The following is a 25,148-nucleotide window of genomic DNA, read 5'->3' as shown; positions in this document are numbered from 1 at the left end:
GGGTAGAAAGGCAAGTCAATAATCATAATACAATGTGACAAGTTTCATAACAGAGGTGAGGTGAGGGTAAGGTATTTAACTTCCTGTGGGGCTTCAAACTTACCTTTGCCTGGGGGCATCAAAAAATGCTGAGTTGGGACACCTGGGTGGCTCAGTCCGTTAAGCATCTGACTCGATTTTGGCTCAGGTCATGATCTCAGGATTGTGAGACAGAACCCCACGTCGGGCTCCATGCTGGGCATGGAGCCTGGTGGAGATTCTCTCTCTGCCTCTCCCTCTGCCCCTGCCCTCCCCCTCTCTCTCTTTAAATTAAAAAAAAAAAAAAAAAGTGCTGAGTTAGGCTTTGAGTCCCTGACAGTCCACATTGGATCTGAGTCATCTCCATGATGCCAGGACCCTCTGGGGGGCCTTTGCAAATACTGAATGGATAGGTGGGTGGGTAGATGGATGGGTGGATGGATGCATCAGATGAATAGGTCACTGCTTTCTTAATTCCATAAATGTAATGTCCATACTCACCTTGAAGAGACTGAAGAAACATCTTGATCACAACTATCATCATCACCACCACCACCACCACCACCACTACCATTTATTGAGCACTTACTCCGAGCCAAGCACTGAATCAAACCCATTATTCTACATTGCCTCATTTAATCCCCACGGCAATGCCCGTGAGGTGGTATTTCTATTATCCCCATTTGGCAGTGGGGGAACTGAGGCTCCAAGAAGTAAAATAACCTGCCCAAGGCAATTCAGCTACCGAGCGGCACAGCTGAGATAAACAGGCCTGTGTACCACTGCTTATACTCTGTTCTTGCCGCTGGGCCTGCTGCAGACATTGGTATTCAGGGCATGGGAAAAGACAAATGCTGTGTCTACAGACCTCTCTCTTGGTTCACCCTCCCAGCCTGGTCTTCACAGGCATTTTGAGGGACTATGTCTTCCTTCCTGATTAAAGACTCTCCCAGTGTCCCCATTGCCCTCTCCCCAAGCAGATGGTTTAATTACTTGAAATTATTTTTAAGCAAGGACAGGCAAGTGAATTCCCTCTCCACCCCACACCTAACCTACAAAATGGAAATTGAGTTGCCTTTTTTTTTTTCTTTTTTAAGTAGCACATTGTGATGAAACAATTTCCATGAAAACTCTATGGTCTTCCAAATCCTTCCAAGGTTTCTGCTATCAGCCCTAAGGGGCTTAATTTCAGTCAAGTGCTCAGAATTCCAAAACCAGTTCATGTGGTGAATGTTTACTGACCACCTATTATGTGCCAGGCTCTATTCCTCAGGCTCAAAAAGAGTCATCAATAATAGCCATTAATGTTAATATACTGCTGGCCAATATGCAAAGTGAATTAAAATTTACAAAGGGCTTTCTCATCCATTATGAGACTGAAGCTCGGAGGAGTTAAACAGCCTTCTCAAGTTACTACTGGTAGGCCAAGCTGAAAAGCAAAGCTACATCCTTGAACCTCAAATCCAGGGCTCATTGTTCCACTACATATGCAAAGCTGTCAGTGGTAGGAATGATCCCCAAAATGGAGCCGCCCCTCTGAATCCTGCCAGGACTTTCCATTATTCATTCACTCATTTATAAATTACGTGCTAGCTATTGGTGGCACAAAGACAAATAGTTCTGGATTCCTGCCCTCAGGGAGGACACAATCTAGTTGCAGAGATGAAGAAGTAACCCACACTAGCGTGAAGACTGGTAAGAGGTAAGCTAGAAGGAAGCCCATGTACCAGGGGACAGAGGAAGAAATCAACCCGTCTTGGGTTGGAGGGCAGTTGGGAATGCAGTAGGGGTTAATCAGGGCAGACTTTTTGCCCCTACTGTCTGGAACTCACCTTCCTCCTATCTGGGAACCAATATGCAATGTGAGTTCTGACCACAAGTCTGTTTCTTCATCATACACATGTACTGAGCATCTCTTTCACATGAGAACCTTTGCTAAGGACTGGGAATGAGAGAGACAAATGAATTTTGCCCATTGATATACATACTGCCCAGGGGGCAAAACAAGTAAATTGAAAATTATAAGGTTGTACCATGTGAAATTTTCAATATTTGACCAATTTTTACCTTTTAAAATGTTCAACCTACTACCCTATAGTGTAATAATTTGCTGTTCAGAAAAGAAGCTCAGGATGATGTAGGAGCCCCAAACCAGTGGTCAAATACTGTACTCATGCCTCCACCACCACATCCCCCCATGTGGCAAGATCCATGGCTGAAGCTTGGATAGTACAGTTGCTGAAGCCTTGATGCTAGAAACTAAACTAATAGTCTTTTACCATAATTATAACTAACATTAAAGGAATGCCTACTACCCTTTGGGCACTGTTTCAAGAACTTCCCATGAATTAACTAGTTTAATCCTTCTAACCCCATGAAATAGGTACTATTATTACTCCCATTCTATAGATGAGGAAACTGAGGCACATGGTAAACTGTTAAGTGCAGTCACGCAGTTAGTGCTATGGCAAAGCCAGGCTTCTGCTCCAGACATCAGGGGCAAGAGTCCGTGTAGCCTTCCACTCAGCTGAAGCACTAATAGTACTTTTGGTCAGGAAGGTTCTTTGATTCCAGGATCACCCAGGTGGGTACTTTCATTAAAGCCATGATCTCAGGGCCCCTGAGTGGCTCAGCTGGCTAAGCATCTGACTCTTGATTTCAGCTCAAGTTGTAATCTCAGGGTGGTAAGATTGAGCCCCACCTCGGGTTCCACGCTGGGCAGGGAGTCTATTTGAGATTCTCCTCTCTCTCTCCTTCTGCCCATCCCCCAACTCGCACGTGTGTGCGCGCGCTCTCTCTCTCTCAAATAAATAAATAAATCTTAATTAAAAAAAAAAAAAAGCAAGCCATGATCTCTTCTACTGAAATGGAGATGGGGGGTTGAGGCACCTATCTTCGGGATACAGAATTGTAAAGGCTGTCCACGTTGGAGGTAGAATCAGGTAGGAATCAGGAATCAGGAAAAAAAATCTTCCTTGAGAGCGGTATGAGCATGATAATAGAGGTGGCATCTAATTCCCCCATCAGGCCAACTGGGTGTGTGCCTTATTTCTTACACTGGTAAGAACCAGAGCCAACAGAACAGTTTTGTGAGAGACTTTGGAAGACTTTGGACTGAAGCAGGACTGATTGGGGATGCAGGAGATAAAGTGTAGCCCAAGGTTGAAAAGGAGGACATTCCTTTCACCTCTACTGGGAGCGTAGCCTCTGAGGGTGTTGGCACTTAAGAGTCTCATGAATGGAATCTTCTTCCCATTCCATTTTGTAGTCATCTACTGTTAGTACATTTAGGCTTTGGTCCTCTTAAGGGCTCTTGCTGGTTCTAATAACATTTCAGCTAATTCTCTTGAGTTCTGTAAGCATACTATTATATTATCAGCAAATAATAATGATGATGATGATGCCTTCTTGAATAGTTATACCCCTTATTTTAGTTTCCTACTTTATCATTTTGGCTAAACTGTACATCTGGATTCTTTGTTAGCAGCTTTAATATTTAATATTGGTTAAATTAGCTTTACCAATAGTATTTTACCAGAATGAGGAAAATGGATTGAGTTTTGGAGCAAATGCAGACAGACTGCTTCAGAAACAGAGGGGCAAGGGCCAAAGCAGAGCTAAGTTCCTGCAGTAACTCAAGTGTAATACTATGCCATCTAGGCTCGATGCTGCACAAAACAAATAACTGTCAAGCACCTACCATGTACTAGGGACTGTACTACAGACTAAGAATGTGGCCCAAAATGAGACAGACACAGACCTGCCTTCCGAGAGCCCCCAGCATCAGGATGACCAAGGAAACAGAAAAGACAAGGTGGTTCTAAGAGATATTTGGATCAAGAATTAGCTGATGTGGTTTTAAAGGTGGCAACAAAAAATTACTGCAAGTCTCAAAACCTGGCAGTATAATTGATAATGACCAGGAAACTGACTGAATTTTTATTGCTTCTGAAATCTTTTACAATCTATTCATCTGAAAAAAAAGGAGATGAGAGCAATGAAATAAGAATTTTTCATTTATGAATGCTTTTGAGAATGTGGATTCAAGAGAAATTACCAGATATTTTAATTTTCTGCTATCTTGCTCCCAATACCAATCACGCTACCTGTGAAATAATTTGTGATAATTAACATTTGTCTAACGCTTTTCCAGTTTGTAAAGCCACTTCCCAAGCGTTGTCTCCTTCGGTCCCCACGACAACCTTGGGAGTTTGCAGAGCAATTTCACTGAGGTTATCACACTGGATTCTTGAATGCTCATCCTTCATTTCCCTCTGGTCCACACGCCAGCCAAGCCTGTCATTTTACGGTTCTGCAAACAAAGCATGCTTTCACACTTCCTTGATTTTGCACTTGCAGTTCTCTCTGCCAAGAAAGCAGCCCATCCCTTCCTTGGTTCAACCAAGGAATGTCCTAGTCATTCTGGGAAACCCTGGGCAGGCAGGGAAAGGCCTTTTTCCCTAGGGCAGCAAGGAAGGCCCAGCATCCTGGAGTAGGAAGCACCCAATGATGGTGCTCATGTCAGGGTAGACTAGCAGGCCAGTAGGCACAAGTTCTGACCTGCAGCTGACTTAGGAGTCATTGGAAGCAATGGTCCCAAGGCCTTCTGCCTTCTTAAAGAGTGTAGCAGTTAACACTTTTCAGGTGGACAGACCTGAGTTTAAATCCTGGCTATGTGACTTATTGGCTATGTAACCTTGGGCAAGTCTGTAAACTAATCCTAAATTCCTTTCTATAGAGGAACACCCACATTTAAAAATGAGGGGAATAGCAGTAACTAAGTGCAAACCACTTATCACAGTTTCTAGCATATAATAACAGTTTGCTAAATGGAAGCTATTATTTTCACTATTAAGACCACTTCCCTTGTGGCAGAAGAAGATACACATTTCTCATCATCAGCATCATTACTTCTATTACTGCTATTATTATTTACATTTTCTCTTATTCTAAAGGAAAAAAAACCCACTTGCTTTTCCTACTGACACGTTCCCTGTTCTCTCTTGGGAATGATATTTCTGCTCAGAGGAGAAAGAGAGGCAGTTTGTTTTGTTATAGACAAGGGGTACAGCAAAGCATAAGGGGCACCAATCTGGGGACTGGACAAGCTGGCTCATGGAGAGTCAAGAATAAGAACCATCCAAAGTGGATGAGGGAAGTGTTATAGAAAGAGGGAACTGCATAGGTGAAGTCTCAAAGGCTGGAGAGAATGTGGCTTATTTGGGGAGCTTCAGGAACAGTGGTTCCTCTCAGCTGGGACATAGGGTAGGCAGGAGTGATGAGTGAAACGGGATGGACAGGGGGGCAGAGGGCACAATTCTAGTGGTGTCTACTAGGCAGCCTATACTCTTCTAACTTACTTAGTCCTCACAATCAGCTCCATTTTACAGATGAGTAAATGGAGGCACAGAGAAGTTAGGTAACTTGCCCAAGGTCACACAGCAAGAACATGTCAGATCTAGATCCAGTGCCCATGCTCATTACCAGCATGCCAAGAAGGCACTGCTTCTTTTTCTCTGTGACATTCAAGCATGCATTCCCAAAGCCAGAAAAGAAACAGACCCCTCCAAAGTCATGATGAAGCAAGCCATCCTTCATTGCTGAACTCAGCTTGGGCAGAATAAAAGCTACTCTCTCTCTGCCACCTCCCAGTGTGCAGAGGTAGATTTTTAGAAGTTCCCAAACATAAAACCATTTCCATATAATGATGCCTCCTTGACCTACATGTCATTCAGCTGTGTGCATGGGCTGGAGGCACAAAAACCAATTTCTCTAACCCGAGAAAATTGCTTCCCAAGGCCCCCAGGTAATTAGACATTGTCTCCTGGGCATGGCCTGTTCCTTGTCCATCCCCATCTCCTGACATAGGTGCTGCCACTTCAACCATGCATCCGCTGGGAGAATGCAGGTCCCGTGGTGGAACAGAACATCCATGAGGACCGTGGCCTTGGAGAGCGTGCAGCAGGGTGGTGTGCATCAGGGAATTTTCCAATGATCTTGAATATCCAGATCCTATGGAACCTTCCCTGCCAGCCCAAGAGGGGAAAGGGGGACAAATTACGCAGGAAGATGTTACCTCTCAAGCATTTCTGATGGCTCCTGTCAAATTTTATATATGAGGAAGCTACAATACAACCCATGTTTCAATGAGGTTTATAAACGACCCTCTGTTCTTTATCTCCCCCGTGCCTCACGCCCGCCCCACAGCCCTCTTGGATGTCTGTGGTTTGATACAGAAATAACAAACATCTTACTTAGCAAAACCCCCAATGCTTAAAGCCCTTCGATGACTCTCCATTTCCTCAGGACAAATTCAACTCAAACCAGGCTGCAAAGCTGTTTGAATCATTCAAATCGGATGCTGCTATTTCTCCACCTCTTCCCCAGCCAGACTTCCCCCAACCCCAGCTCTCTCTCTAGGGCAGGGGCAGGCAGATGACATAAATGAGTGAGGTCTGGTGGGGACTGGTTGAGCTGGAGGACACCCCCATATGGAAATGTCACCCAGCGTGGCCTCTCCTGATTTTCAAAAGAAGCTCAAATCTTCAACTAGATGTGAAATACTCCAACTTGTAGATATGACAACTGAATCAGAAATCCTAAAGACACTCCTGCAGCCTGGAATCTACCCCATAAGCCTCCAGTCTGTGACCTCCATTCCATGATGAACTTCTAGCTGCTCCAATAGCCATTCTCTCCTGTCTCTTGGCCTTTGCATATTCTGTTCCCTCTTGTTGGCATACTTTGCTCCCCAATCACTTGACTGGTTCCTACTCCTCCATGTCACTGCACACATGCCACTTCCTCCAAGAAGCCTTCCATGATCCTCGAGGTTAGATTGTTACCCCTTCTTAAATGCTCCCATTGCATGCTGTTTTCTGCTGTTGCAGAGCTTCTGTCTGGCTTCTGCCAGGCTAGAAGCTCCAGGAAGTAAGAAACCATTTCTTCTGGTTTACCATGACATCCACAGCTGTGGCAAGGTGCCTGAACACAGCAGGGAGTCAGTATCTGTGATAGACAGAAGGGGAGGGAGGCTGGCCTGAGTAGTCTGTGATAATGCAAAACAAAAAAAAGAGAGAGAGAGAGAGAAAGAGAGGCTCACTCCAGAGTCTCTTGGGTTGGACTGGTAAGCAAAAAAAAATAATAATAATAACATTTATTGAGCACTCACTATGTACCAGGTATTCTTCTAAGCATTTGCTTTAGTTCCCACAAGAACCCTATAAGACAGGTATTATTATCCCCATTTTACAGATAAGGAACAATAAGGCACGGAGTATTTAAGAGACTTAGGATCACAAAGCAAGAAACTGGCAAACTTGGGATTCAAGCCCATGAAGGCTGGTTTCAGAATCAGTGCTCTTAACCTCTCCACTTTTCAACAAGGGAAAGGGTCAGTGCTCTACGGAAGAAACGGACTATCGCACTCAGTGGATAAACAAATAATCTTTTGAGTATCTACTACATGAAGGGATGGTTTAAGTGCTCAGTTTTCTTAACAAGCGCTACAGGGAAATGTTCTTATCCTCATTACACAGATGAGGAAACTGAGTTAAGTCTCATGCTCAGGCAAGTAAATGGGGAATGTGAACTCAGATCCACCAGCCATCACAGGAGGTAAGAGGAAAAAGTTCTCAAGAAACTACCTAGAGAAATTGGGTTTGGAGAGAAGGAAGCAGAAGGAAGGGATAAGATCAAGTTATCATGCATATAATGGAATACCACACAAGTGACAGCAAGCAGATAAATGTTCCACAGAAAATGCCATGGGGAATCCATCCACCCGCCCATCCATCCATCCATCCATCCATCCATCCGTCACTCTTACGCCACAAATGTTGATGGAGTACATACTCTCTGACTACCCTGCAAATCTTCAAGGTTCAGAGAAAAGAGATACAGTCCCTGCCTTCCAAGGGCTCTCCATGAATGGGTGATAAAGATTCTGAAGGAGATCACTATAAAAATGTGTTAAATACTCTAGCCAATGAGGTGCTTGACTCAGCATACTGAGATCAGGGAAGGCTTTTAAAATAAAGTCTACCAGCCTAAGAGCTGTAGGCAGGGAAGGCATTCCAGGCAGAAGAAATAGCCCATACAATGCTATGAAGGAAAAAAAGAGTACTGTGCATTCAGGCAACAGCTCATAAAATGAAGAGCAAGGTGCATTTTCATGGGTTGCAGAGGGAGCTGATGGTGTGAGGTATCTGGTTGGTCATGCAAAGACCCTGGATTTTGGCTATAGAGCAGAGACCTCAAACCAGCTACCCACAGGCCATACTCTGTGTGTGTGTGTGTGTGTGTGTGTGTGTATGTGTGTGTGTGTTGTTTGCAAGCCTCTCTTGAAACACTGGAAGACCTGGCCTGTGTGTGTGTGTGTGTGTGTGTGTGTGTGTGTGTGTGTGTGTTGTTTGCAAGCCTCTCTTGAAACACTGGAAGACCTGGCCACAGATGGCTGTCATTCCCTCATGGGAAACCACCAGGTAGAACTAGCAGAGCCTCAAACCAGCTACCCACAGGCCATACTGTGTGTGTGTGTATGTGTGTGTGTGTGTGTGTGTGTGTGTGTGTGTGTGTTGTTTGCATGCCTCTCTTGAAACACTGGAAGACCTGGCCACAGATGGCTGTCATTCCCTCATGGGAAACCACCAGGTAGAACTAAATAGTGGCTGCCCTCTTGAAGGGGACATGAACTGTCCAGTTCATTAAAAGGCCCCTGCATGCCCACCTCACACATTGATATTACCTGCCGGGCCCTGTTGCCATTTGAGTTTTCAAACCCTCGCATAAAGCCATTGATGGGAGAGTAGCAAGTTTAAAATGACTCACCATGGGGCCTTGGAATGATTTATTCAGTAAGTTCGGAGCACTTTGAGCCCAAGGAATGGGTCTTATACTCCCAAGAGCCTATTCCAGGCTTGGCACATAGTTGGGCATCACTAAATTTATTTTTTTTTAAAGATTTTATTTATTCATTTGACAGAGAGAGACACAGTGAGAGAGGGAACACAAGCAGGGGAATGGGAGAGGGAGAAGCAGGCTCCCCGCTGAGCAGGAAGCCTGATGCGGGGCTCGATCCCAGGACCCTGGGATCATGACCTGAGCCAAAGGCAGATGCTTAATCAGGCGCCCCGGGCATCACTAAATTTATGTTGAACTAAACTGGATTCACATGGAAGATTCTGGCACAAAACCTCTTCAGGGGAGAATGGTAGTCTCAAAAAGATCTCTCTCATACTGAACACTAAATTAATTTCCAGTTGCCATTGATCTGCATCACCTGACTCATTTTCTGCAGTAAACCCTTAGTAATCTTCCAGTCTATTCAAAACTGTTAACCAGCACTTCTGCATGTCTATGATGTTGTGTTAATCTATATCTGTAGTCATTCATTCAACAGAAAATTTATTGAGCAGCTACTGCACGCCAGAAACTGTGCAAGAGGTTAGAAATATATTAGCAACAATAAGCAAAGTAGTAACACTTCCTGCCCTTCAAGATTTCTAACCTGTCTAATGGTAATGATGGTAAAATTTATAGAGCATGCATGGTACCAGGCACTATTCTAGGCATTTTTCCTATACTCATTCAATGTTCACAGAAGCCTGTGATAGGTGCCATATCAACATTCTTTTCATAGATGAGTAAACTGAGGCACAGAGAGGTTAAGTAAATTGCCCAGGATGGCACATCTAAAAAGTGGCAGAAGCTAGTTTGAACCCTAGTGGTCTGGCTCTAGAATCTGTTCTCTTTGCCCTTGTCTTTCTGGAATGACTCTGGGAGCCCATGAAATGCCTCTCAAAGTCAAAGTGGCAGGCATTACAGCTGTGGTCAGCTCCACTGATGTTTATAGCAATGGAACCGCATGTAGGTAGATTAATCATAGCAACACACTCTGGAATCTATACAATAGTGAATATTTGGGTTTTTCCTGATACCATGTTACTGCCTTTCCTTTTTTTAAGTTGGAGACCCTTGATGCAGACCTAATACTGGGAAGCAGCTGGAGGCACAAAGTCGCCAACTAATTGCTGCCGTTTATACACAGCCTTAGCTTCAGGGCAACCAGCTGTCCCTAGGAAGTAGCCCCTGAGAAGGGAAGCCTTCAGGCTAGAAAGACAGCATGGATCATTGGCTGAAGAATTATTTAATTTATCTGTTATATCTATTATGTTCTTAGCTCTTGACTGTGCCGCCCACAGTCCTGCCTCCTTAGCTCATGCCATTCCTGCATGTTCAAGTGCCCGTCTTCCTGGTCTCCTCCTTCATGCCTCTGTACAGGCTTCCCTGGCCCCAGTGGTGGGCCTTGTTGCTGCTCTCTCTCCATGGGCCGGAGAAAATGCCTAGAGCAGCCTCGTTCACACTTGCTGCTTGGTCATGCAACCTCTTTGCCTTTCTGACTCTCTTGCTAGGGAGGAGAAACCTACCTCCTCTCATCAGCAGCCTCAGCCCTGGGAATGGCACACAGCACATGCCCAGCACATGCTATTTTAATGCAAGAAGGCCCAGAGAAATGTGTGACTTACCCAAGACCACAGAGCTAGTAGAGAGCAGAACAGAATTCTATTTGGTCGACATAGATTTGTAAGCTCCGTGTGGACTTTATCCACTTGTGTGTTTCCACATCACTGCATCTCCCATGTCTGGCACAGCACCTAGTTCATGGTGGGTGGCTCAGTGAATGTTTGTTGAATGAGTAAGTGAGGACTAACTTCGTTTAATTCTTCCTTTGTCCTTGCTGCATGGAAGAAGACAGGCAACGGAAAATGAAGGCTTTGTGTTGACTGCATTTTGTATGCACAATTGATAAGCTATTTGCCCGAAACTAAAAATACCTACCCCTGGCAGCTATTGGAAGGCAGATGGATGGTGCTTAGCACAAGATGTTTAATCAAACAGCGACAACCTGAGCAGAGCCACAATTAGCCTCTGACACCCCAGTGAACTCCAGATGAAGAGTCTGGAAGCCTCTGACTTCCTGTAGGTCCCCTGGCACCCAGTGACCATTACCCTGGGTCCACAAAACAGCACAAACAAATGAGCATCCTGTATGCAAGGCAGTCACCAGAAGGAGTCAGGGGATGGGCAGTGTGGGCCCAAACTGAGCACCCAGGACAAATACGAGGGAGAATTAGCCAGTGGGGAGCATCATTCAATATTGGAAGGGGCAATGGAGAGTGCCAGCTGATACACACTATGTAAAAAAAAAAAAACAAGGAAAGAAAGAGAAAGAACAAACTGGCCTATTTCTATATAATGGTCAGTTCACTAGAGCTAATTACAGAAGCATCTGGACAAGCATGTGCATCAAATGGGCTCTAAAGTCTAATAAATTGTTTTTGAATCCTGAGTCCAGCACACACTTGATGTCTGACTGGGCCAGTTTCTTAGCCCACTGAGCCTTAGTATTCTTGTCCCTATAATGGGGATATTAAGAGTACTTATCTCCTAATGTCGTGTGAGGATTCCATTTAATGCAAGTAAAACTTCTAACAAGTGAGCCACACATGGTAGATGCTTGATTAAGGGAACTGTTACTAATAAATGTGCTCAGCTCTAATATAACCTATGTGATATATTTTATTTTAGATATTATAATATGAGGTGATATTTGATATTACAGACCTGAAAACTGCTTCATGGATATGAAAGAAGGGGTTCAGGACCTGACACACAGTAGGCACTCATGTCTGTCAGGGGCCCTGAGAAAATGGTGGTGGGTTTTCCTCTCTCATGCCTCTTTGCCTTTGCACATGCAGCTCCCTCTCCCTGGAGAGCCCTTCCTTGTCTTGCGTGCCTCTTAAACCACCACTCACCTTCACTAGATGTGAGCTATGATACTATCTTTGTTATTATTGCTTTACTGGTAGTGGGCTCATTTTGCAGATCTAGAAACTGAGGCCCTGAGAAAGGAAGTGGCTTTTCCATGGGCACACAGGGGTCTATGTCAGAACCCGAGGGAAGCCTGAGGCATCTCCTAACAAAACTGGGATGCCTAGGTCACCATTTTCCCCAGTCTTATTAAGATATAATTGACCTACATGGCTGTGTAAATTTAAGGAGTGGAGCATAAGGGTTTGGCTTACATATATTATGAAATCATAGCCACAATAAGCTTACTTAGCATCCATCACCTCAAACAGAGTAAGAAAAGAAAGCAAAAAAAAAAAAAAGGATTTTTTTTTTCCCTTGTGATGGGAACTTTTAGGCTCTAGTCTACATTAACAACTTTCACATGTATATCAGACAGCAGTGTTAGGGACATTTTCATTGACAGAGTATGAATAAGTCACAGGTCTTTTCTAGAGCCAGTTCTCCCATCCTCCAGAAATAGACTGGGAGAATCCCCTGCCTAGACTTGCCCATGCTTCTTCCTCCACGTCATCAGGCCTTTGCCTAGTTCAGTTCATCACCTTCGCAGGACTGGTCATCACACTCACACATACTAACCAGGGCCACTTTCTGTGTGCTCTGCCTGTGCCAGGCTCTGTGCTAAGAGCTTTATGCATGTGACCTCTTCTGATCCCCCAACAACCCTCCAAACCAGACACCACTCTTACCCCTACTTTACTGAGGAGGAAGCTGAAGCTCCTGGTGTTACTTGCCCAAGAGTGCCAGCTAGAAAGGAGCAGATGTGGGTGCTAACCCAGCTCCTCCATACTCCAAAATACACGCCTGTGATTTAAAGGTGCTTGTCCTTTCCGGTAACTCTTGTGCCATACGTTTGTTAGAGAGACAGCTCAAGCCCTGCCCCCATCTGTCTCTGTGACAAACCCTAGAGCTCAGAAAACACAGCTACATCCATCACTTGGTATGAAACTTGACCCAGGATGGTACCACTGAGTGCTTTCAAAATACTTTTTCAACTTACCAGCTGTGCCATCTTGAGCAGGTGACTAACCATCTCTTTATCAGTTTCCTCGTTTGTAAAATGGAGACCACAGCCTACATTCTCCTTACACTGTTATCCCCTTATAGTTTTCTTTAAATCAACTCATTTTTTAATAAACTGAACTTATTTTATAAGCAAGTTTTTATCACTACCCTAAATAACATTCCTCTAATACCATTTAAACTAAACACATAACTTTTAAAGTAAAACTATTCATCAGTGAATCACAAAAAATCACCTCCTCTCTACAGAGCCACCAGGCTCACAGTAGGTGCTCAATGCATGGCAGTTATAAGAAAATGAACTCTGGCACTAAGAAGTATGGTTTGGAAACTTTTTTGAGTCTATTGGCCAACTTGAGATTTAGCAGTTGTCATGGTTACCCAATGACACTGCTCCTGGTCAAAAAGGCAAAAGCAATTTTTCAGTCAAGAGTAGGACAACCAATTGGCCCAAATGAATGTGATGACCAGCCAGATACGTGAACTCACTTTTCCAGACTGCCTTGAGTCAGACTGCCCTGGCAACCATCTTAGCTCTTGCTGACTATTCATCAGCAATGGGCAGCCTTACTAGGTCTCAACTCATTCTGGTCTACAATGGAAACCACTGCTTTGTTAGGTTCTGGGAAAACCAGTAAGACTGCACCACATATGGGGTACCTGGGTGGCTCAGTTGGTTAGGCAGCTGGCTCTTGATTTGGGCTCAGGTCATGATCTCAGGGTCGTCGATAGAGCCCCACATCGGGCTCCGTGCTTACACTGCTCAGTGCAGAGTCTGCTTGAGATTCTCTCTCTCTCCTTCTGCCCCTCCCCCTGCTCACGTCACTCTCTCTTTCTCTCTCTCTCAAAAATAGATAAATCTTAAAAAAAAAAAAAAAAAAAAGACTGCACCACATATCCAGGGCCCAAGACCCTCGAGGCAAATCCACAGCATGTGTTCCACCATGGCAGGTATCACTAATCCATGCCAGCACTGCTAAGCCCAGGCATGGCTTTAGAATCCTTTTCAATAGGGCACACGACAGCCACTACCAATCAATTGAAGCTGAACCGTGTTTTGCCATTCCTAACTCAGGCTGTGCAATCACCCTTTGCATGAGACCCTAGAAAGAGAGGAAATACTGCCCCCAGCTTTGAAAAGAATCCACTCCAGTGCTAAAGGTAGTGACAAAGAGGGGTCTCCACAAGAAAAATAACAAGAGAAGAACGTGACAGTAAAGCTACAAAGAAAATTAAAGAACTATCAAAATAAAAACTAAAATTTTAAAAGAACAAAGGCTATTTCAGAGAAGGCAAGAGACAACAGAGTCATCCTGTAATAATGGCTCTTAAGGGCCTTAGGTAACGGCCAACGTCCTTCTCCACCAAGCCGAGAAACAAAGTGAGGGAGGGGGGTAGCGGATGGAATAGAGCTACAGCTGGAGGGATTAGGTTAAAGGCAATGAAGGATTTCAGATAGGGTGACAGGGTTGTTTAGTGCCTGGAACGATCCATGGAGGGAAACTAGAATCTTCTCTGGGATTCCTGGAGAGCTCAGACTCTCTCTGACTCATCTCTGCTTCCAACACAGGGTGTTAGCCTCTAGATCAGTAATTGTCTGCTGAATTGCACTGGCCAGGTGTAATAAGTAACAATAGGTAACATTAACTGAGGGCTCACTATGTGTCAAAAACTATGCTAAGCATTTCACACACGTTATTTCTATGTATCTTTATAACAACCCATGAAGGTATATTTATTATGATGCCCATTTCAGATGTAGGAATTGAGGCTCAGAGAGATTAACCACTACACTTCCCAACCTCTTCCAACTAGGATAGGTTCTTACATATCTGGATATTTTGGGTGAGGTTCAGCCTGCAAAGGACAAAAAGGTGGGGGGCGGATTTTCAGAGCCCTCCCGGGAATCTGGAAGGGACTGCCTATCCCATGGTGTGGGGAGACAATACCCGGCCTCCACCTTAGTAGTCCACAGTCAGTTTTGTGCCCCTGATAACCAAATGCAGGAATGACATTCTCATTCCCAAGCTTCTGCCCTGGGGCAAGTGGAACAATGAGGAAACAAGGACGGCCACTGGCCTGCTAGTAGTACCTGAGGCTGGAAGCACAAGGTGGGAAAGCTGCCCTCAGGGAAATCCTTCCCTGCTCCCCTCCTAGGAGCCCTCAGGGCAAAACCTCCTGAAGACCTTCTAGTACCATCCACAAAGGCCAAAAACACTGAACATCAATTCTTGTCAGCACCATGCTTTATTTCCTTTTCCTCTGCCTCCTGAGATCCAGAATGGGACCGGTAACAGTGAGGAAGATAACAACTTCCAAGAAGCAATGCCCATCACACAAATCAGTCTGCACTCACTCCCGTGCTGGTCTAAACAAGGGCAGTGCTGACTTCTTGCCTGGAAGGCTTAAACATTGCTTCTCCTAGAAATCTGTCCTTTGGGCACCTCCAAGGAACCGCTAAAATAACACCACTGGAATTGCTTACCACGTTAGGGGTCCTTGTACTTCTATAGGGCATGAGGGCTGACTCTTCTAGCTCAAAAGACAGGCAACCGTAAGAAGGAGAGATGCATTTAAGTTACCCGGGATGGTGGCTGAATGGGGTGAAATTCACAAGAACATAGTTTAGGATGCAGAGAAAGAGTATTTGCAGAAGGGAACCTCAGGAATTTAATCAGCCCAGAGAAGACATTCTCTGTCCTTTTCCGAAGACCTTCATGAACCGAGCAACTGTGGTGTCAAGGCCTGCTCCTGTTCACATAACTGCCATTACAAGCAAAAAGTTCTTCTTGGGATCTAACCTAAATCCTTCTGTAGCTTCAACTTGAGTTCTTTTCCTTTTTGCAAATTTTCTTAGCTACCTTTAGGAAAAAGAGGGAGAGAGAGAGGAAGAGAGAAAAAATGTATTTTCGTTTAAACCAGCATTTCTACTTTTGAGAATTTATTCCACAGGAACATAAAAAGATGCTTAAGAAAGTTCTGTAGTGGCTAAAAAATAAGATAAAATAAATAATGTCCAGCCATTGGTGAATATTTCATGAATATTATTGAGATAGGAGAAAAAATTCATGATTTATTTCTAAGTGAAAAAAAAAATCAACTTGCACAACAGTTTTATTGTATGATCTCATTGTGTGGCAGTAACCATTATTACTAATTATATTTATAATTTATAATAACTGCAGTCACTTTGGGGGTTCCATTGAGCTGGACATCAAAGATGGCTCACTCACATGAGTGATTGATGTTGGATTTGGCTATAAGATCACCTAGGGCTTTCAACCAGGGTCCTGCACATGGCCTTTCTGATGTGGGAGAGCTAGGTTCTTGTCTCCCGGAGTCGGAAGACTGAATCTCGCGGACAACAGAGAGTGAGTAAAGCAATAGAAGTTTATTAAGTGAAAATACAGAAAAAGCTCTCAAGAGTGAGAGGGGTCCCAACAGGTTTGCCAACAAGGGCCTTTAGGGTTGGTCTTTTATAGAAAGCTAACCGGGGAATTTAAATCCTTTTAACATTTCTACTGATATTACCATTGAGCAAGGACTAGTGATAACACCCTCAACGGCTTACTTCCTTTTTAGGGTCTGGTTATTCTTTGTTGGTCACAGGTGATTATCTTAAAGACACCCACCCCATATGACCCACCCCACACACCTAGGGCAGGGTGGTCCTCCACCCCACACACCTAGGACAGGGTGGTCCGATTTGTCCCCTTATCTATGGTTTCCCCACACCTCCACATTTTTGGGATTTCTGTGAGCCTAATCACATAGCCCCCTACCTATCTCTCCCTACCTAGTCTTACTCATTTCCATGTGACTTGGGCTTCTCATAGCTGGGGTTCCAAGATGGAACATCCCAAAAGCACATATTCAGAAGGCCCACTTATGACCTGGTCATATAGGGTCACTCCTGCCATAGTCTATTGGTCAGAAGTAAATCACAGGACCAGCTCCAATTCAAGGGGAGGAGACTACCCAAAGGCATGAATACTCAGTGGTGTGGTTCATTAAAGGGCCATCTATGAGACTAGATACTATAGTATCTTTGGAAAATGAGATTTGGGCAGACTTTTACTTTCTGATGTAGTAGTTAAATATATAAACCCAGGAGGCAAAAAGCCTGGTTTACTGTCCTGGCTCACCACTTGTTTGCTGTGTGACCTCAAACAAGTTACTTAACCTCTCTGAGCCTCGATGCTCTCAAATCAGTTCCAACATCATAGGTGGTTGTGAAGATTAAATGAGGTATTGTGTATAAGATACTTAGAAGTAAATGCTCAATAAAAGTGAGCTAATAATAATATAATTACATGCTGATATGTTTAATTTTTTATAAGTGTTTTACTTTTGTAATTGAAAAAAATAATTTTTTTTTTACGATGTTATGTATTTATTTGAGAGAGAGAGACAGAGACAGCAAGAGAGAGAGCATGGGGCGGGGGCAGAGGGAGAGGGAGAAGCAGGCTCCCCACTGAACAGGGAGCCCAATGTGGGGCTGGATCTCAGGATGCCAGGATCATGACCTGAGCTGAAGGCAAACGCTTAACCAACTGAGCCACCCAGGCGCCCCCCAAAAAACTAATTTTCAAAGACCAAAAAAAAAAGGAAATATAGCAGAACTAAGAGAGATAAACTCAGAACTCTCAGTCAGTGCCCTGTTCCAGCTACTTCTTCCAAGGAACTTGCAGGGACCTTGTAGTCCTCACAGACATAGAAAATAATTCTGGAAAACCTTGAGCCTTTCACTCTGTACAGTAAATAGTTTGGTGGTAGGGTCTGACAGCCAAACCTGTGTTGTTCTTTCAGCCACTCCCCAAATCCTCTCAAGTTTGAGCATAGTAAGCTGCAAATTACAGAAAATTAATTCCCCCAAGAATATAACCAAGAAGCTTTGCAATCACAAAACATGGGCTTTCTATTACCCAGGAGCTTAAACCTGTCCAGTGACACCATTGACAGAAAGGATTTGCTTTTTAGAAGCACTGACATTTTGATTGTGAAGTTCACTGGGGCTTGAGTTTCCACAACACGAGACTTGGGCCAGTTAGTTTGAGAGAAAAGCTGAGAAAAAGAATTTCAGACGATGATGACTTGGGTTTCTTTGTTTTTTGTTTCACCCATTATAAATACACACAGACCCTGTCAACACCACTCCTTTTCTTTGGGGGAAAATGCGCCTGGGTGGAAATGAAGGGATTTTTTGATGTAGGTAATTATAGCAAATGTCAAACCTAACTCTACCTTCTCATTTCTTTTTCAGAAAATCAATACACAGGCATCGTTCCATTCCCCTCTAGGTCTGTGTGGCTCCACACACATGTTCTCTCATCCCAAGGATCTCCTACGTGTGCCTGATGTTGCCTTGGGGGCAAATCTAACTGTACAAAAGAAATGGGTTAGTTTAGTGTCTGCAGGTTAGTTTCTCAAGAGAGGCAATTACTAGAAACTTAAGAAAATGTCAAATATGAATACAGCAATTTAGTTTGGAGATGATGACTTGCCTGACTTAAAGCATTAATTAGATGGGGCTGAAATATTTTTAAAGAGTTTGGATATGGAGAATTTTTAGCACCACACTTCAAATAGCATTCAACTAGGAAGTAAGAGACAGTGGTGAAGAGTCATTCCCTGAAGAATATATCCAGCATTTATCCATTCCTGCCTCCTTACAGGCTGGTGGGTACAGCAGGGACATGAGGGAGAAATGACAGTACTTTTCTAAGTCAGAGGCAACCAAGGAAACAGGAATCACTTTCCTCCAGCTGAGAAGTCTTTCCTATGACCAAAAATAAACAACGCAGAACTTGATATACCATAACGTCAGACAGAACTACAGTCACCTTCTGGCTCCCCAACTTACTCAGTATGTGGCTTTGGGCAAATTACCTAAAAATCTAATCCTCAGTTTCCTCATCTATCAAATGGGGATGATAATAGGACTGATAAGAAGCCTTTTTTCTGTTCCATGAATACCATGCTTACTCCCACCTCAGGGCCCCCACTGCCCAGAATTCTTTTCCCACAGATCTCTCCGTGGCAGATCCCTTCTTCTCATCCTTAATTGAACTCAAATGTCACTTTCCAATCTAAAAAATAATCTCCCATCAATTTGTCTCATCCCTGGATTTTATTCTGGATAGTATCGCTGTCTGAAATTCTCTTGTACATTTTTATATTTGCTTATTGTCTGTCTCTCCCACCACACAATAAGCCCCATGATAAAAGGGAACTTGCACATTTTGTTAATCCTTGCATCTCCAGCACATCATACAGTGCCTGGCACATAGTAAATGCTCTGTTAACATTTGCTGAATGAGTGGACCCTCAGTCAATAGCTAACATTCACTGAGAACTTACCACATGCCAGGCATTGCTCTAACCACTTTATAAAAATTATCTCACTTGATTCTCAAAACAACCCTCTGAGGCAGACATTCTTATTAACCCATTTTATAAAGAAGAAAACTGAAATGCAGAGAGATCGAATAAATCTGCCCAAAGCCAAAAAGCCAGGAAGTAGTAGAACTAGGATGAAACAAACCCCAGAGCCCAGCACCAGACTCCACACACTTAATCCTGAGTCCTGATGCTTTTGGCTTTGATGGGTAAGCATCACACCTGAAATATTTCACAGCTTCTTTTTAGGAAGCTCTGCGTATGATTAGATCAAAGTAGCCAGACTTTTGACCCACACCTTCTTCCAAATCCTTTACCCTTCATTCTATATCTGTTCACCAGTCCCTCTTGTATCACTATGTGTGTTCTCATTTATCTCTTTAATACTTAGCTACTTGTGTGTTTTTCTATACTTTGAGTGGAGATTCTAAATGTGTGTAATACCAATTTGTTTCTACATGGGCACACAGAAGGTAAATGCTAAATACTTTTTGAAAAGATTTCTAAATGAATAAAACATTTTGGAATACTTTTCAACAGAACATAGCAAGACTGTTTAATAAAAGAGAGCTATAAATGCAAAAGTATAGAGAGAGCAAGCAGAAAATCAATATAAGCATTCCTTAGAAACCCAACTCTTCATGCTTTCCTCACTTCAGGGCCTTTGCATATGCTGTTTCCCTTGTCTGAAACACACTTTTTACTCCCACCCTTTTTACCTATTTACTTTCTACCGGTTCTCCAAATTTCACCTTGAACATCATTTCCTCAACAAACCTTTTATTGACCACTAATAGCACTTACAGCTTTCAATTATACATTTTCTGCTGTGGCTCTTCAGTTGACATTTTTCTTGCCTAAAAGATTCTAAGCTCCATGAAGGCAAGACCATCCATGTCTATTTTGTTCAACATCCCCTCCCAGGGCATAGCTCATAGTCAATGCGTAAAAACAATGCTGAATGCCTGAATAAACTTTTGAAATTTCAGGTTTACAAATACAAAGAACTTTGCTTTAATGGGATGTCTTTTCTTAAGACTGACTTAAGGTAGAATTCACTCGTTATTTTTCTCTTTTGCATACAGTGTAATATACCTGCATGGCACCCCCACCCCTACTTGAATTATCAATATTGTAGAGTGGTTTAGAGCATGGGTGTTGGTCCTGGGTTTGCATCCTGGCTAATTAATATAATCAGTACCTTAAATCTTCACCACTTCAAAATGTTATTTCAAAGTGCCTTGAACAAGAGCAAGAATAGCACAGACGTAAAACAAAAACAAAAAAACTGACAGTAGCAAATACTGAGAGGATATGGAGCAACTGGAATCTCATACTCTGCTGTTGGGAGTGTGAATTAGTAAAACCACTTTACAGAGCAATTCAGCTGAATCTGGTAAAGATAAAGATGCACATACTCTAGAACATAATAAATATACTTCTACATACATACTACCCAAGAGAAACTCTCACATATAAATACTTCTCATGGAGAGTCCTATCAAGTTGTTAACTACAGCAGTTTTTAATAGCAAAACCTTGGAACCAATCTAAATGTACACTGTTTTATATACACACACACACACACACACACACGTCTACCCAATATGTGTATATATACATATAGACATATATATGTGTGTATATGTGTCTATATAATAAGCGTGTATATAGAAATATAGAGAGACGTGTGTATATGTATAGATATATCTCTATGTATGTATATGTGAAGATAAATTATAGTAAGTTTATACAATGGAATGCTATATAGTCGTTAAACTGAGTGAATGAGAGCTACGTGTATCAACAAAATAGGTCTCAAAAACATAATGCTGAGTGGAAAAAGCAGGATGTAGAATGGACGGTTCACTATAAAGTAAGGGTATGCAAATGGGGCCCTGAAGATTACAGCACAGTGGTTGCCTCTAGGGAAAGAAAGAAGGAGGGAGGGGAAAGAATGGGCTTGGGGCAATTTCAAAGAGGACTTCAGTTGTGTCTATACTGTCAGTTCTTTAAAAAAAAAAAAAATTGATAAAACGTTCCTCATCAAATTTTTAAAATTTTACAACAAAGGACACTATTAAGAGAGTGAAAAGATGGCACCCGTGTGCCTCAGTTGGTTAAGCATCTGACTCTTGATTTTGTCATGATCTCAGGGTCATGAGATCAAGCCCTGCATCAGGCTCTGCCCTGGAGCCTGCTTAAGATTCTCTCTCTCCCTCTCCCTCTGCCCTCCCTACACCCCCTCAACCCCGCTCATGCTCTCTCTCTCAAAAAATTAAATTAAATTAAAAAATAACTGAAGCAAATATGGCAAAATGTTAAAATTTGTTTAATCCAAGCGATGAGTGTCCCAGGATGTGTATGTTACAGGACAATTTTATAAATGAACTACTGTATAATATTTTTTTTTGTATAGTATTTTAAAAGGTGAGATTGAGAAAGGGAGATCCAGATGCCAGCTCTGTCACTGGACTTCAGAAAAGGGATATAAATTCTCTGAGAATTTTGCAAAATAGGATTAACAGTGTTGACTGTGAAAATGAATGAAATTAAATGTGAAGAATGACTTCTAGATATTACCCATCAGAATATCATTTTAGAATGAGTCCCTAATGGGGCACCTGGGTGGCTCAGTCGTTAAGCGTCTGCCTTTGGCTCAGGTCATGATCCCAGGCTCCTGGGATCGAGCCCCACATTGGGCTCCCTGCTCAGTGGGAAGCCTGCTTCTCCCTCTCCCACTCCCCCTGCTTGTGTTCCCTCTCTCACTATGTCTGCCTCTGTCAAATAAATAAATAAAATCTTAAAAAAAAAAAAAAAGAATGAGTCCCTAAAGACTTTCCAGATGTGTCTAATTCAGAGAGACATTTGTTTTTAAAATTGATCAGAAATTATATGCATGCATTTTCAGGGGCGCTTGGCTGGCTCAGTCTGAAGAGTGTGTGACTCTTGAACACAGAGTCATGAGTTCAAGCCACACACTGGGTATACAGATTATTTAAATAAATAAAAACTTAAAAAAAAAAAAAAAGAAAGAAATTATATGCATACATTGTCAAAACAAATTGGCCAAAAAAATAACTGCTACTGCTTATTCAAAAACTATATACATGCATTATATAGACATGTATAAAGACAAACTATTTATTACTGTGATGGCCCTGTGGGAGGGGTACTTGGGGGGTTGGACAACAAGAAGGGAAATTTACTTCTCTCTGCTATTATTTTTAATAATGCACCATATTGTGGACTACAACTCTTCCTCGATTTATGATGGGGTTACATCCTGATAAACCCATCATAAGTTGAAAATGCATTGAATACACCTAACCTACCAAACATCATAGTTTAGCCTAGCCTACCTTAAACATGCTCAGAACACTTATATTAGCCTACAGTTGGGAAAAATCATCTAACACAAAACCTATTTTATAATAAAGTGTTGAGTATCTCATGTAATTTATTGAATGCTGTACTGAAAATGAAAAACAGGATGGTCGTACAGGTACAGATGGCTGTAAGTTGTGTCAGTTTTAAGTGCTCGTGATCACGTGATTGACCGGGAGCTCTGGCTTGCTGCTGTTGCCCAGCATAACAAGACAGTATCGTAACGCATATCGCCAGCCTGGGAAAAGATCCAAATTCAAAATCCCAAGTACAGTTTCTACTGAATGCCTATAGCTTTTGTACCATAGTAAAATCGGAAAATTGTAAGTCGAACCATCATAAATCAGGGACCATCTGCACCTACTCTAAAAATAAGTAGAATTTATCTTTAAACTAATCTGAAGGTCATGATCTTCTCCACGCCTTCAATACTAAATCTATGTAAAAAGGAAAGGTCCTAAAATCCAGGTTGCAAAAAGGTTCTTAAGAGGTCAATCTCCTTCCTGAACACATGAAGGAGGGAAAGCCATCCCACCCCGTATTTTCCTGCATGCACTTGGACAAAAGAAAGAGCATGGGATTTGGGATTAGGGGATCTAGGTTTGGTTCCTGTCACCAGCACTTACTAAGTGTGTGATTCTGAGTTCCTTAAGCCCTCTGTGCCCCAGTTTCATTTCTGAAGTGAGGACAATGGCAGCACCACCTCCAATGATTGTGTGAGGAATAAATAAACTACAATATGAGCATAGAATTTTGTCAAAATAGTATCCAGATGTCTGTATGAGATACAATTTGTAGTGCAGAGATTGTTCCTCAAAAGCATTGGTTCGGTCCCTTTGGCTGCCATGAGAGTGCCCATGAATGTATGCCTATGGCCCCATAGTAGCCAATAAAGTCATCTCACTTCAGAGATAAACCAGATTCTCTTCTCTCCACAGCAAATATCCTGACAGTGATCATCCTCTCTCAGCTGGTAGCTAGAAGGCAGAAGTCCTCTTACAACTATCTCTTGGCACTTGCTGCTGCTGATATCTTGGTCCTCTTTTTCATTGTGTTTGTGGATTTCCTGTTGGAAGATTTCATCTTGAACATGCAGTTGCCTCAGGTGGCCAATAAGATCATAGAAGTGCTGGAATTCTCATCCATCCACACCTCCATTTGGATTACTGTTCCATTAACCATTGACCGTTACATAGCCGTCTGCCACCCACTCAAGTACCACACGGTCTCCTACCCAGCCCGCACCAGGAAAGTCATTGTAAGTGTTTACATCACCTGCTTCCTGACCAGCATCCCCTACTACTGGTGGCCCAACATCTGGACTGAAGACTACATCAGCACCTCCATGCATCATGTCCTTATCTGGATTCACTGCTTCACTGTGTACTTGGTGCCCTGCTCTATCTTCTTCATCTTGAACTCAATCATTGTGTACAAGCTCAGGAGGAAAAGCAATTTTCGCCTGCGTGGCTACTCTACAGGGAAAACCACTGCCATCTTGTTCACCATTACCTCCATCTTTGCCACACTCTGGGCCCCCCGCATCATCATGATTCTCTACCACCTCTATGGGGCGCCCATCCAAAACCGCTGGCTGGTGCACATCATGTCCGACATTTCCAACATGCTGGCCCTCCTGAACACAGCCATCAACTTCTTCCTCTACTGCTTCATCAGCAAGAGGTTCCGCACAATGGCGGCTGCCACGCTCAAGGCCTTCTTCAAGTGCCAGAAGCAACCTGTACAGTTTTACACCAACCATAACTTTTCCATAACAAGTAGCCCCTGGATCTCGCCAGCCAACTCACACTGTATCAAGATGCTGGTGTACCAGTATGACAAAAATGGAAAACCTATAAAAGTATCCCCATGACCCCATAGGCTTGGCACCTAGTGCCTCTGTCTAATCTATTTCCAGATGGGAGGGTAGCCCACTTAAGAGTGCTAACCTGATTTCCTGTCTCCATGGACCAAGCAACTCTCAGACTGGTAGATGAGAAAAGATGGAAGAGAAGAAAGAAAAGCATCAATCTTGTTTTCATTTATGCATTCATTTTCACAATGTCACTTGACAGCAAAAGTTCCTACCAGTTTGAAGATACCTTTGGAGGTTGTGTCTTCATCCTGTGGCCAGTGAGGACACATAATAAACAGTCTACGACTTTGCCTTGGCACCATCTACAGTCATTGGGAACCGCTCATTTATGTGACGCACCAAGCCACAGTAGCAGGTAGCTGATTCCACACTCTTCTTCCAAGAGCTGAGGTCAACCATCGCTTCCCTGTGCCATCCCCAGCAGCTAACAATGCTGACCAATTTGGGATTTTTCCAAGGTGCCCTTTGTCTTAGAGAAGGTTGTGGTCTTGAAGTGGCCCTGGAACCCTAAACTACAGAATGACACTGTGGGGACAAGGGAGTATTAATCCCATCCAAACTCTGGCCAGAGCTT

General features: G+C 43.1%; 1 protein-coding gene across 1 annotated transcript in view; it reads left to right on the top strand.

Moving 5' to 3' along the window:
• Nucleotides 1–24,671, top strand: part of LOC116628038 (probable G-protein coupled receptor 139) — a 38,966-nt gene extending 14,295 nt beyond the window's left edge. The window contains exon 2 of the mRNA XM_032398084.1: nt 23,637–24,671. Coding sequence (XP_032253975.1) covers nt 23,637–24,571 — 935 coding nt within the window. The 3' untranslated portion in view covers nt 24,572–24,671. The remainder of the gene's footprint in view (nt 1–23,636) is intronic.
• Nucleotides 24,672–25,148: the final 477 nt, after the last annotated feature.

This window comes from Phoca vitulina, unplaced genomic scaffold (assembly GCF_004348235.1).
Source record: "Phoca vitulina isolate PV1807 unplaced genomic scaffold, GSC_HSeal_1.0 scaffold109, whole genome shotgun sequence".
NCBI classification, from domain to species: domain Eukaryota; kingdom Metazoa; phylum Chordata; class Mammalia; order Carnivora; family Phocidae; genus Phoca; species Phoca vitulina.
Note: the sequence above shows the minus strand (reverse complement) of the source record. Positions and strands in the feature narration are given on the sequence as shown.